The sequence below is a fragment of the Neolamprologus multifasciatus genome, chromosome 5 (genome assembly GCF_963576455.1).
Source record: "Neolamprologus multifasciatus chromosome 5, fNeoMul1.2, whole genome shotgun sequence".
Classification (NCBI taxonomy): Eukaryota; Metazoa; Chordata; class Actinopteri; order Cichliformes; family Cichlidae; genus Neolamprologus; species Neolamprologus multifasciatus.
Window position 1 is genome coordinate 30204878 of NC_140443.1, and position 13830 is coordinate 30218707.

Genomic DNA, 13830 nt, shown 5'->3' on the forward strand with positions numbered 1-13830 from the left:
AGCTATCAACGTTAGCTCTAAGTGAATGGGGGGAGCTACGTGTTGAAATCACTATCCCAAACATCTGAGGAATATTACCTAAAGGTGTGTGTGGGTGCGTGTTTTTTAGAAAACCCAAGTGGCCACAAACCTTTGTAGTCCGGTAGCGATAAACAGCTTCTATAAACATCATTTATTTCAGTTTATCGGATTAGAAATCATCCATGGAGATATGCGATAGCTAACGGAGGCTAACGTTGCTCTTGCTTATACTGCTTTTACTTCATCTAATCTAGCGTCGATGTTACACTACTGTTTAGTGTCTCGCTAATCTCAGTGTCACTAAAATATCCGTGCTGCATGTCAAACAACAACACAACTTGAAACAGTAACAAAACTTAGCAGTTTATGCTAGCTAATGCTAACGTTTTGTTTGCTGGCTAACATTGCTATATTATAGTCCCAGCTAATGAACTGTGAATAGATTTATTTCGAAACAAACTTTACAATTTCTCAGCCATTTAGCTGTGTTAACTGTACATGCTGTATAGATCATTTTTATAATCAGCCTCTATTTTTCTTTTTTCACTACAGGCTTTGCCATGATAAATTGACCAGCTTCCAACCAGCACCCGCACACATTTAACCTCAGAGGCCAGGACATCAAGAGGCACTGTGGACTTAAACATCTTTAAATGGGATGCAAGACGGACTATAGAGGAAACTTAAATTAAACTTGTGAATCAATGGATGAGGAAACGCTTGAAAGCCCACTCCAGGGCACAGAGACTGTGGAAGAAGATGCAGGACAAAACGCAGAGAAGAACAGCTGTAAAGGAGACACTGTAGAAGAGGATGTAGGACAAAGGTCAGAGAAGAAGAGCAGTGAAATAGATGAGACAAATGAAGCAGCCCCAGAATCCTCAGATGGTGTAAATGCAATAGGAAGCCCCAGCTCTGGTCCCATGAAAGAAAAAGCAACCGAGGACAAAGAGGAGGCAAAATCTCCTGGTGGTGAGCCTCCTGTTGACTGGTTTGAGCCACTTGAAGATGATGATGATGATGCCGAAAGCAATGATAGAAATGATCCAGAGGAAGAGAGTCTGGCAGGAGAAAGTGAAAGGAGCGAGAGTGTGGGTGGCAGTGAGAGCACCATCAAAAAGATATATCAGTAGGTTGAATAATGTTGTTCTTACTATCCTTTGTGGTCATGTGATGCTGTAGTAATATTTACTTATAAAGTTGCTTTTTCTCCAAAATGCTATAGATCATATAAGCCCCTGCAACACAGAAAGGTCCAGCTGATCAGACTGTCACGTTACTGCCTAACAGATGTACAGTACTGTGCAAAATTCTTGAGCCACGCTAACTTTTTAAATATTTTACAGAAAAAAAAATAAATTAGGTGCAGTGAATTTAATGAAATGTGCAAATATACATACAGTGTTTTAAAACAGAGTTTGTAAAATTCTAACAAGCTTTAAAGTTACAATTTGGTTTGACCGAAAGTGTCAAATTTGGATTCATCACTCCATAAGACTCAATGTCCACTTCTTGTGTAAATTGGCGTCCACCGTTCCCTTCCTTAAGACTGGCGTCTTGACAGCCCACCTATGTGTGTTTGACGAGACTTCAGCGTCACTCAGGTTCTGTTTCAGGTCTTTGCTGAAATTTTTCCTGTTCCTTAAGAACATGATTTTCAGATTGTGTCTTCTGCTTGTCCAGTTTCCTCAAACTACTAGTAACAAAGTACCAAAAGGTACAATTTGAAACAATTTTTTTGTAATTTCTCTGTTATGTTTAGGCAACACTAGTTCATCTCTTGAGTTAAAAGTAACCTTCAAAAAGCCTGAAGAAGTAACCCTCAGGACCACTTTATAAAGAAATGCCAAGAACGTCTGGTTTCATGAAAGCAAAGTATAAAGAAATTAGAGATGGCTTATGACTTTTGCACAGTACCGTGTATGTTACAAGCTCTTTTGGTGTTACTAGAGTGTGCATGGATTCCTGTGCCCTCAAATAGGTTGCAAACTCTAATTGTTAAAATAACTACCAGAATATACCTGCCATGTTATAGAAAACTCTAACTTGCATTTTATTTTACTTGATTGATTACTTTCCTACTGTGAGGTTCAGAGGATCGACATATCTGTGTCACTGTGTAACTGATTGACGAAGCTAGCAATTTGGGAATAGGTTTAGGTCTTTTGCTGTAATCTGATAATGAGCAGCATTATCTTAAATATTTTTGGTCTAAATTTAGATGCTATGCTGGTGAGCAAGCACAGGATCCCCATTTTTACCATTGTTACTACAGGGCGGGCAGTGGGGATGCATGCGTGCAAAGATGCTGCACAAGCTTTCTGACCGTTTTAAGCATCAAGTGTATTTTCAAATATTCAGAGGAGCTACCGATGAAAACAGAGCTTTAAATGTCTTATTTGAGCTCATTTCAAACTTCAATGCAACTTTGCCTGTATCTGTGAAAAGAACTTTTATTTATTATATTATTATTATTACTCATGTTTCTCAAGGTGATGTATTTGCAGTCTCTTTTCCCTCAATGTGATCTAAACATTTCTAAAATGTTTGAGTGTGTGTCTTCTTTTAAATTCAGGCTTCATGCACCGCGCCGTAAACGATCGCACCCTGATGAGGGATGGGTTGAATGCCCTGCACTGGGGGAGGGCTGGAAGCGCAAAGAGGTCGTTCGGCGCTCAGGATCTAGTATTGGCCAAAAGGATGTATATTACTTAAGGTAAATACGACCTTGTAGGAATAAAGAATCCACCTGTACAGTTGTTGACATATTAATGGTGCTACCTTTTACGCTCCTCCTAAAGCGTGCACTGAATATCAAAGGAACATTTTGGGTTTTTTTGTGGTTGTAATTATTTTTCTCCTTTGCAGTCCTCGTGGTGATCGAGTGAGAAGCAGAGTAGAGCTGATTTCAGTGCTGGAAGGACACGACTTGTCTAACTTTGAGTACAAGACGGGCAAATTCTACCACGGCGAAACACCGCTCCCAAGAATTCGAAGCAGAAAGGTGTCGCTTGGTGTTTTTCTTTGTATTTTAAGCATGAAAGCACTGAAGATTTGCACTGCATGACTTGGAGTCTGCTATCCTCACCCTCTCATCCTTTAGAGAAAGGTCCGCGAGCGATCGTCCTCAGAGTCCAGCTGGATGGAGAGGGGAGAGGGGGCAGACACTCCTGACTCCCACCACAGACTAACCCCAAGCCTCGGGTCTAAAAACATCAACTCCAATCATTCAAATGCCCCCTTGAACAGTACAATGGGATCGCCGAATCAAGGGTCTCACAGTGAGGATCCACCTGCAGAGGATAAAATTAAACTCCCTGGTCCATCGTCATCTCAGCCACGTCCGCTTCCTTCCATAAATGGAGAGATCGGGTCAGAGGACAGCATACTGTGAGTCTGTTACTACGTGCAACATAACACCATCATTACAAGTGTCAGCTTCTCGTGATAACTTGAGGTTGGGGGGGGTCATCATGTGTGTCTGCAGGATCTGTGCCAGATGTGGCATTTCCTTCACAGGCACGTGGTATGACAAACAAAGAAAGAGGCCCTGCTGTCCCTCCTGTTGGGGTACGTTGGCACATAAGTGTGTAGAATTATAAGTGAGAGGCAAAACTGCATCAGATATATATCTGGGAAACAGTTGTCTGAAGATGGGGTGAAATATGGATTCTCCTTGTAACATTACCTACAATTTTTCCCCCACTTTCAGCAGCATCAAAGACAAAAGAACACCCAATGATTCGCTTCAGAAAGGTAATGTGCTGCGTGCAGGGACACATTGTAACTAATGCTCAAAGGGTGCATGCTAATATTGAAATGCTCTTAAATTCATTTCATTTTCCTTTAAAATTCTGATAAAAACTGTTGCCGTGTGTCTTACAATCCACATTTCTCATGAATGTTATTAAATAAGCAAACTGTCTGTCTCCTTGTGTCCATGCCACATGTAGTGGATTCCTTGTGGTCAGTGCGTGGGATGTCATAACACCGACAATTGTGGGCAGTGTGCCAATTGCAAACATGGGCTGCAGAGCCCAGAATCCCGGAGACGCATATGCCGAAAACGCAAATGTATATGTCCTATTCGCAAGGTAAACAGCTCCACACTGATTTGTATTTATTTATATACTTTTAAATTACTTTAGCATCAATATTGCTTTCTTATGCATTTGGTATGTTCTTCCAGGGCCCTGGAAGTGGAGGCTTCATGCAGCAGAGGCCTTACAGTGACGTTTCAGAGACATTTGACGACAGCATGAGTTTCCAGGTATAAAGTCTGTATAGTCTGAATTGTTAACACTTTGATTGGCTTTGTTTCCTGTATTTTCTAAAATGTTCATTTGATTTTACAGGGTGAAGTTACAGATTCACAGGTAACACTTTTCTGATCTTATCAAATGTGTTATTTATAGCATCGTGCTGAACAATCACTTTCCTTACTCGTGCTGATGTTGTCTTCACACAGCACCCCAGTCTCAAAAGCAGTGACACGGAGAACTTCTCAGTCAATGTGGATGTTGATGATGAGGATGAGTTGTCAACCGATGACGATGATGATGTGAGTGTTTTAGGTCTTTTTCTTTTTTTAACGTTTGCATAAAGGCATATACCTTTACCACACACAGACACACGGTACTGACACATTTCATTGAAGCTTTTTAAGATCCTGAAAGACTTAGGAGTTAGTAGTACGATTTAAGAGTGTAGTAATGGACTGAAACAGAACATGGCAGCAATGCATCTGCAAGGATGCCAGCTGCTGTTAAACGCCGAAGAAGAAGAAGCTGTGTCCAGTATTGTAGCTGTGTCCAAATTCAGGCGCCGCATTTGTAGGCCGATTACTTTACAGCGACGCAACAAAGGCTGTCCAAACTCAAAGACTTTTCCAAATGTGGCCGACAAATGCGCCCTTATTTTCCCCAGATTTGAAGGATGGGTCGGGTGTATACTTTCATTTTTGGAGATGAGCTGGCTGGGAGGTCAAGGTTCAACTCCCGGCACATCGTTTTCAAACCGTCCGCGGTCTTTCGCTACTCAGGTTAAACATGATATATAAGTCACTTAGATAACTTAAAAATGTTATTGTTTGGCTTTTTTTTAGTATTTTGTTTGTTCCTGAGTAAATCGGTTTGGCTGAGATTAAAGTTATAGTTTTTACACTGCTGAATAAATGTCAAACAGAAAACTGATTAAACACAAGTGTGAGATGGTTGAGAATTTACTCCGGTGTCCTGTTATATTTTAGATAGCAAGGAGCAGACGGCCGAGTTTATTAAACTCCACCAAGAAAATCTGCAAATTTCATTAAAGGTTTAATAAACTATCATCTTTATTTTTGGTTAGCACATACCTTAAACACTTCAAGCTTTAAGCTAATGATAGTTATATAAGTTCATATGCATGCTGGTGCAATAAGCTGTACGTTTTACGTCCAATGGATGCATGATCTGATTAGTCGACTAATCGCAAAAATAATCGGTGACTAGTTGACTATTAAAATAATCATTTATGGCAGCCCTAGTCTGCACAGTGGGAACAGTAACTCAGATGACCACCACAACCAAGGTATTCAGAAAAGGATCCCACAGCACATCAATCCTTGAAGCCGATGGCATACAGCAACATAAGACCGCACTGCATGCCTCTCCTCTCAGAACATGAACATGGAACTGAGGCTCCCCAGTGAGTCATGATTTCTGCTACAACATTCAGACAGTAGGGTCAGAATTTGCCTTAAACAGCATGAAAGCATGGATCCATCCTGCCTTGTATCAACAGTTCAGGTTGGTGGTGGTGTTATAGTGTTATGGGGAATATTTTCAGAGCACACTCTAGGCCTCTTAGTACCAACTGAACACCATTTAAACATCATTGTAAGTGTTGTTGCTGACTGGATAATGTCACAAAGCTCATATCATCTGAAACTGGTTTCTTGAGTTTACTTTACCCAAATGACATCCAGATAGGGTTCCTGTGAGATGCAGCAACTGTGTGACTAGATCATGTCGATGTGGACCAAAATCTCTGAGGAATGTTTCCAGCACCTTGAATTTTTGCAGCATTTCACAACAGCAACTTTGAGTTGAGTTGAGTGAAAGTTCGTTAGTGTTACAGTTCTGTTCATGCTGGTTTTATATGAACTGCAATGTAACAACGTTTCATGTTAAAAAAGGGACACTTCTTAACAATACATGCAACAACTCCCAGCTCATGTGAGGACTCCTCTCAGGCTGTGATGGGTGGGAGAGAGGTGAATAATAGGAATAAAATGTATTCACCTTTATTATCATTATTATTATTATTATTATTATTATTATTATTATTATTATTATTCACAACATGAACCATAAACCAACCATAGTTTCCTTAACTAACTTGTCTCATTCTGCCCCCACTCCTTCCCTCTTGTCCTTGAAGCCTTTTCTTTTTCCCGCCCTCCTTCCTTTGCCTTCAGTTCCATTTCAAAAAAGAGAAAACTTTTGTACTCATTGGCCAAGTTTCCATCCACGTTTAGTACAACTTTTAGCAATATTTCCAGAATGTGTAAATAAATGCAAACATTATTTACAACTGCTATAAAAATATTAGGCTTTAGGTGGATTGTGATCAACAGTTGGGGGCACCAATTCTGCAGACTGGTGTCATTAAACTACTGCAGAAGAAGAAGCACCAGCCGAACCCCAAAGAATGGAAAGCCAATATGGGAAAACACAATGACATTTTTGTGCTGTTTAGTAATTATAGGAAAGTTACAGCCTCCACTTTGTTCCACATCAGTGGGATTGCTGTTTCATTCAGGCTGATTGCAAACAATAACTTTTCTCCCATATAGACAATCTCCCCTGTACCCTTTAGACACCTCAGCACTAGTCGGTTAAAGACTGTTGGAGTCGACTGCACATTCTTTTTGTCTTTAACTTTCTCTTTATTCAACCAGTTAATTAACCAGAATGATTCAGTAAACATTGAATTTTACACATTTTTACATTTTGGAGATTTATCGTGGAAATAGAAGTTGTGTAATTCCTAAGACACCTTTTGCCCATAGTAGCCCTTACTTGTTGCATATCTTTGATAAAAGTGTGTCTCTATTAGTGATTTCTTCACTGTTGTCTTGTTATTTTGACCCAATTGTGTGAATTTTCTTGTTTTCAGTGGCACAAAAAGCGGAAGCGACGTTCCTGTGGAGAATGCAAGGCCTGTCTCTGCAGGAAAGACTGTGGCACGTGTGATTTCTGTATAGACAAGCCCAAGTTTGGGGGCAGTAACAAGAAAAGGCAGAAATGTCGCTTACGGCAGTGTCAGAGGCAGGCAATGGTAAGACTCTGACAGATGCAATTTTGTTAAATAGTTTTTCAATGACACTGATTCTTCCAGTATTTATTTAAGTAAATTCCTCTGCTTCTACCTGGCAGAGGCATTTGCTGCCCTTCCAGATGGGACAAGGTGACTACGGACCAGATGGCCCACTTCCGCCAGGCCGGCCTAGACCTCACTACACATACAGTCGCAAGTTAGGTTTAAAGAAAACCAAAGGGTCTCAAATGGGCTATGATTTAAGCGACAATGAAGATGATGACAGTAATTTACAACCAGTGAGTGCCCAGCGCCTCTGGTCATTTATTTTGTTTCCTCTTTGCTCATAAAGATTATTTTTGAGGTCATTTGGCAGCTACGACTCGATCACCCCGTTAATTGTGAACCTGACCTAGCTTTGCTCTGCCGTTGTAGATTAGTTGGAGCTCGTCACCTGTGAGGTCTAGCAAAAGCTTTTTTGACACGAATGTGAGAAACCACCAATCATCTATGCAGGTTTGAAATCAGATCTCAGTCTACACATATTTTGACAAATGCCCCTCATCTCAAACAGAAACACGATTTCAACGTAACGCTGTCTTTCAGCAGTTGAATAATTCCGAGTTTGGAGTGCAGAATGGGCTGTCAGACGGCGTCCCTCACATCAGCAACCACAGCAACCCCCACCAGGTAAGTTTAACTTGAACAAAAGCGTTGCTCTTTCTGATCCTCACCAAGAGGTTTGCTTCAAATGTCTCGCAGCTCTGTTGTAAACTTTTGCGCTTTTCTGGCTGATTGTGTAAAAAGCTATTGCTGACCAATGCCGAACGATGGCACGATCCTGACTCATCACGAGCCATCAGCCTCCTATTTACACTTTCGTATCATGAACACTTACTGGAACCCCGTTTTCTTAAATCTGTGGTCTTTTTAACCTTTGTTTGGTAATGAAGTCTGAACAAGTAAAGTGTATAATGTCAGGGTTGTTGCTTCTTGTTACAATTCTCGTGGTCCTTTGCTGTTGTTTCAATATTTGACAGCATCATTTAAATGAAGCTTTTGAGCAGTTTGCTTTTATTGCAGTTTTACAGAATAGAAGCATGAAAGACAGAAGGCTTACAAAATGTAACAATGCCTTCAACCTGGATGGATAAACCAGAGATGTTGCAGTGATTCGGTTTGTGTCTCATTTGGCACGAGGCCACCCACAAAAGTTAATGTGATCTGTTGTAATGTAATGGCTGCATTTTGCTGCCAAGCTGTTTGTGCTCTCTACTTGTCACCACCCTCTCCTTGGCTGTCCTTCAGTTTGTCCTTACGGTCACTTGTTTTGCCAGTCAGTTTATGGACGAACATATCTGATTTTCCACGATATATTTCAAATATGATAACAGTCAAAGTTTGTTTGGGCCTCCTTATCTAAACTATGTGTAGGGAAGAGTGTAGATTTCCTTTTTTGACACTTCACCAATTGTTAAAAATGTGTCCCTTTTCATACATGTATCATTTTGTTCATGGTTTTCATTGAAGCTATTTGATGTTTTCCAGAGGTGGTGTTGGTGTCTACACAGAGATAAAAGAATTTCTGCATTTGTCATAGCTGGTCTGATCTCATAATTATAGATAAACACAATTTTGCTAAAGTAACGGCATAGTTGTGCACATCTTTATATACCACAGTGTTTAATAATTCAATACACAGGCTACCCCCCCCCCCAAAAAAAACAACAACAATAGACTGTAAATAAAAGATGGCACCAAATAGTTTTTAGCAAATTGAATTCTTAAATTTAGCTTCACAAATTTGTTCTTTTTTTTTTTTTTATTTCTTCTAGCCACAAGTGAGCATATTTGGATAAAAAGTTAGAGTGCTGAATTGTAGTTAGCCCTCGCAAGATGTGTTGGCATGGTGTATGAACTGTATGGATGTATGCAACAGACACAGCTAGCTGCTAAGTAGTACAAAGTAACAGTTTAATAATGTAAAATTATGTCAAATTCACCCACATACAGTGGGGTGGTGTTGTTTTATTTATTTAATTATTTAACCAGACTTTAATATTTGGGTGTTTTAACATGAGATTTTGTGGGATCTGACTTGTTTTATGAGCCAGCCTCAAATAGCAACTTGAGGAACTACAATGTGTGGAGTTTCTTTGTGGGCTCCCCAGAGGCTGCTGCCCGATACTTCACATAATCTCCATTAGCAGCACCAGAGGTTTCCTGTAGCTGCAGACTTCCACAAAGGATTCATTTCTGTCCTCAAACGGTTTCAGTGTATTAATAATAAACTGCGTTGTTGGACTCAATTTGATGTGCAGGTGTGGGCTGGGTGTAGTTTAATATTTCTAATTTTGCATTAAGTTAAAGACTAAGGCGTCACTCTCATGAGACCAACTTTGTCAATACAGGAGCAGCAAAACAGATGGGATGCAGAGAGAGCACAAAGTGCCAGAGAAGCTACAAAGCAAGTTGTTGAAGAAGACGAAGATGAGTTGCCCATGGTAAGTGTCCTGCTGAGGCTGCCCGTATCCCCCCAAAAACAATCATATGTGTATGTATTGTTATCCGTTTGTTGTCTGCAGATTACACAGATCTTCAGCTTGGCTGATAACTCGGCTGGGACTGGTACAGATGCAGAAAACCACCTCATGAAACTACTAGACTCTTTACGCTCCTCTGTACTGCCCATATTGTGGTATGCTATAATGGTGGAGGGCCCGCAGCTGCAGCTCATCCAGTGTTCTAAGCAGTCCAGCATGACTGACACCATGGTGCTGATCGACCCGGGCTTCTTCTATCAGGTCACAGTCCAAAAGCAACCGCTGCTCCCCACCCACCCGCTGTACGACTGCTACCCAGCACGTCTAACCTCGGTGACTGAGGTGGTCAACCTGCTTTTGGGTCTGGAGAAGTACTCTGTGTGCCAGGGGATGCCTCCTAAAGAACCATTACATTATAAAGACCCCATCATACTGGAACGGTCATCAACATGTGATTTCTTGGTGAAGAAGAATGTGGGCATTTGTAATAACTGCAGAGCACTACACTGACTTCAACATCATCACAGACAGAAATGGGGAAAAATGTGAGCAGAGTGGAGACCACTGGTTTTCTGGTGACACTTTGTCCCATTTTATTGTAATTTTTGGTGATGATGTATATCAAAACTTTACAGACTTACCTCTGGACTGTAAATGGTTTATTTTAAGAATCACCAAAGGCATTTCAGGAGTTGTGACGTTATAATCCAGGCGTGTTTCTTCTCAGATGTTTTATTATGTAGGTGTAGGGCTTTTCTACTTGACTGTTACGTGTCTTGGCTTTGGCAGTGTGTTGGATAAGGCTGAAGTCAGCCCTCTGTGTGGTTAGTGTGCTGTTGGTTGATTCACACTCTTACTTGAGGAATATCCCTCACCCTCCTTACCATTATTCCACATTTTAGTAGCCCTTTCAGACAACTGTACTCCTAGGAATTAGCCCACAGGTTTGATTCCCAGCATTAACACTGTTGTCATGCTACCGGTTTCATTCATACTACATACAACAAAGTTAATAGAAGATTTGTTTTGGTAAAAACAAGTGTGCACCTCAACTGCTTTCTTTTTTAATTTAATAATATATTCACTAGTGTCATCACTGTTGTCACTAGCACTCCATTAGCACTTGCTTGATGTGTTCCATTTTTGCATTTGCTCCCAGTGACAATACTAAGGCCAGATAAATGTGAGTTAGAAAGGGTATCCGGTGGCAAGTCAGATGTGTGGATCCATCTGATGTGGCGACCACTTGGGAAATAAGGGAGCTGCCAAAGGTACCCTTCTGTTAGAAATAGTTATTTAAATTGAATTATGTGATTATTTCAAATTCATGACCATTCATACTGGATTATAATAATGACATGTTGATTCTGGGCTGAAATTACAAGCATTTTTTAAATGTCTTAATCTGATTGCAAATTAGACGATTGTTTGTTTAGCTCTTCCACTGAAGGCAGAATGTGCTCCTAGCAGCAGCATTTGTGGTGTGATGAGTTTCATACGACCTTTAAAAATGCATTGACGTTGTCCCATGACAGGAAAAAAAGTATAGTTACCTTCTGAGGTTTGTTCTCATAAATAAATAACTTTAATCTCATAACTTGTTTTTTAAACAGCTGTTGGGTAGGTCAGCTTTTTTCTTGTAAATCTAACCTACCCTCCTTTTTTGCTTTCACAGGGTGAGTTTTTGTGTTTATATTGCAACAGAAATATCTGAAAAGTGGGAAATATATCATCACAAACTGACCTAGTGTGGATTTATTACGCTAAATTTGTATTCACCCTATTACTATGACAGTCTAAAGTCATTAGAGCAGAAGCAAACGTTCAGACACGACCCACAAGCTATAAGTAGGAGCAAGCCGCTGTTTTAAAAAGACCCAAGACATCTGAGAGAGTAGTGATTATCCAGAACATACAGTGACATTACTGGTCAAATATTTAATTGAATGTTCCCCAAATAAAGAGACAGTGTGGATGGTTATGCAAAGTATGCATAAGTAACACTTAAAAAAAAAAAAAAGTACTTTTGTGTACTTGTAATTTCTCTCGATTTCAGTCATGTCGAGTAAGAATATTTCACAATATATCTACTAAAAACTTTATTCACTGACTCCGTACTTAGACTTGACACTAAAAACACCTTTAAGATCTCAAAACACAACAAACAGATGAAGATGAATGTAGTTAAACATTCACAAATCTTAAACTAAAACCCAGCAACGGGATTACAGTTGTTGTGACTGGCAGCATGTTAGCTGAGAGCAGAGTACACTTTCCTTAAAACTTTAGTTTTGGTTTTCTGAGGTTTTTGTTGTTTTTGGAACAACATGCTCTTGTTAAACTGATGATGTAGCAACAATCGTCATACAGATTATGACTCTTTATAAAGCACTTAACGAGTGTCCTTCCGTCTCTGTTCTCGAGTAGTATAACACTTGGCCTTTAATTGTATTTTCAGCTGTATAATGTGTTTTGTTTTTGTTTTATAAGTGTATAATAATTCACCCCCCATTACAAACCTCTTGTAAGTTTTAACAATGTGAAATTTTATACATTCTTGATGTGATTTTTTTTTTTTTTTAAATTATGTTTTCCTCAAGTAATTGTGCATATGTTGAAATATTTGGGAACAGTGGGTTATTCTTTGAAAAAATATTTAGTCTTTGAATTAAAACATATTTGAAGAACTGACGCAGGTTTCCCTCATTTCTGGTCATTTTTGTCTTTGTGGCGATAATGTTATAATATTTTGTATTATTTTACAATTTGTCAAATGTGTCTAAATCATCAACTGAGTAGAATTAAGTGACTTAAACTTTATATGCAGTAAAATCAATTTATGTGGTTGCTGTCCGCTAATTATTGATTTTATGGTTGAGTCAGTGGAACACATCACCTAAAGAAAACATATAGCCTATAAAGCTAAGCAAGCCTTAAACATACTTTGATCAGTTAATATAAATCAGATTCTAGAGAGAGTTCGTGTAAATTTGACAAGAAGCAACAGCGATGTTCAGAGTTCAGCTGTGCCTTTAACAAGCAGTTATCACTTTGTCGGTTTTGTTGATCGTTCTTCATGAGCGGTCAAAAGCTTTGCTATGATTTCTGGGAACTCACTCTTTCAAAAAAAGATGCTCCAGGTTGTCCTGTACCGATGAAGATAATCAAGGAAGAACCAAGTGCTGTACTTAGGAACTTTCTTGGCAAAACTGACCATTTAACCACAAATTTCAGTTTCTCCTATATAATTTGTTCCCAGGACTTTAGCGCAGCTGTTGTTTGTGGATCTCTCACCCTTAACTTTGTCTTCAGAGAGTGAAATGTGTGCTTCACTTGGCTGGTAACAGGTGTTTAACAGGTCCTTTTTTGTTTTGAGACACTTTTTTCGCCCGTTATTTGGCGATGTGCTGAAAAAAAAAAGTTTTAATTAGTATTAAGCTGTTTCTGGATCGGATATACTTCTTAATACTTACAGTGAATTTTCTTACAACATTTGAAGCCCTGAAATTAGTCCAATATTCATCCAAACATTAAAAAGTTAGCACTTCAAATGATATTGAATGCGTTTAATACCAATAACTGTCAGAGTTCCAGAAAATCTGGATCTCTTTGTATAAAAGAAATCAAATCATTGACGTTTATTACTAAAGTTATGGAATTAAGGATGGAAGAGCGCAATAAACTTCCCATTAAAAAGCCATGTTGGGCTGCTATAATTTGGTATGGTGCGGTCCAATTTATCTCTGACATAGAAAGCAGTAAAACTAAAACGACTATTTTAATTTTTCGAGTTGAACGTATCAATTTTTAAATCTGGAAAAAAGTCTTGGGGGGTTTGGAGAGGGTTACCTTGAATGCTGCACATGAATCCACGCTACTGTGCAACACCTGGGTTACATTCTTATTAGCGGATCGAGTGGCGCACATTGAAGGCATGTACCATCTGGGGAGGGGCATCGTCGCTGTG

General features: G+C 39.5%; 1 protein-coding gene and 1 long non-coding RNA gene across 2 annotated transcripts; one reads left to right on the plus strand and one right to left on the minus strand.

Annotated features, from left to right (window-relative positions):
- Positions 1 to 725: 725 nt before the first annotated feature.
- mbd1b (methyl-CpG binding domain protein 1b) lies at positions 726 to 12554 on the plus strand. The gene is made up of 16 exons (XM_085159382.1): positions 726 to 1150; positions 2597 to 2737; positions 2890 to 3025; positions 3125 to 3411; positions 3509 to 3591; positions 3734 to 3777; positions 3975 to 4115; positions 4211 to 4291; positions 4377 to 4397; positions 4490 to 4582; positions 7180 to 7341; positions 7440 to 7619; positions 7756 to 7836; positions 7927 to 8010; positions 9732 to 9824; positions 9906 to 12554. The coding sequence occupies exons 1-16, from the start codon at positions 726 to 728 to the stop codon at positions 10371 to 10373; spliced, it is 2520 nt and encodes an 839-aa protein (XP_085015508.1). The 3' UTR covers positions 10374 to 12554.
- LOC146519071 (uncharacterized) lies at positions 12386 to 13820 on the minus strand. The gene is made up of 2 exons (XR_014874079.1): positions 13713 to 13820; positions 12386 to 13270 (listed from the first exon to the last, which is right to left on the minus strand). It is a non-coding gene; the product is annotated as an uncharacterized LOC146519071 (long non-coding RNA).
- Positions 13821 to 13830: the final 10 nt, after the last annotated feature.

What these genes read in the sequence shown, in the direction of transcription:
- mbd1b (XM_085159382.1), top strand. Translation starts at nt 726, where the DNA reads ATGGATGAGGAAACGCTTGAAAGCCCACTCCAGGGCACAGAGACTGTG. An exon ending in CAATGATTCGCTTCAGAAAG is followed by an intron (nt 3,778 to 3,974) that starts GTAATGTGCTGC and finishes TGCCACATGTAG; the next exon opens with TGGATTCCTTGTGGTCAGTG. An exon ending in ACCACCAATCATCTATGCAG is followed by an intron (nt 7,837 to 7,926) that starts GTTTGAAATCAG and finishes GCTGTCTTTCAG; the next exon opens with CAGTTGAATAATTCCGAGTT.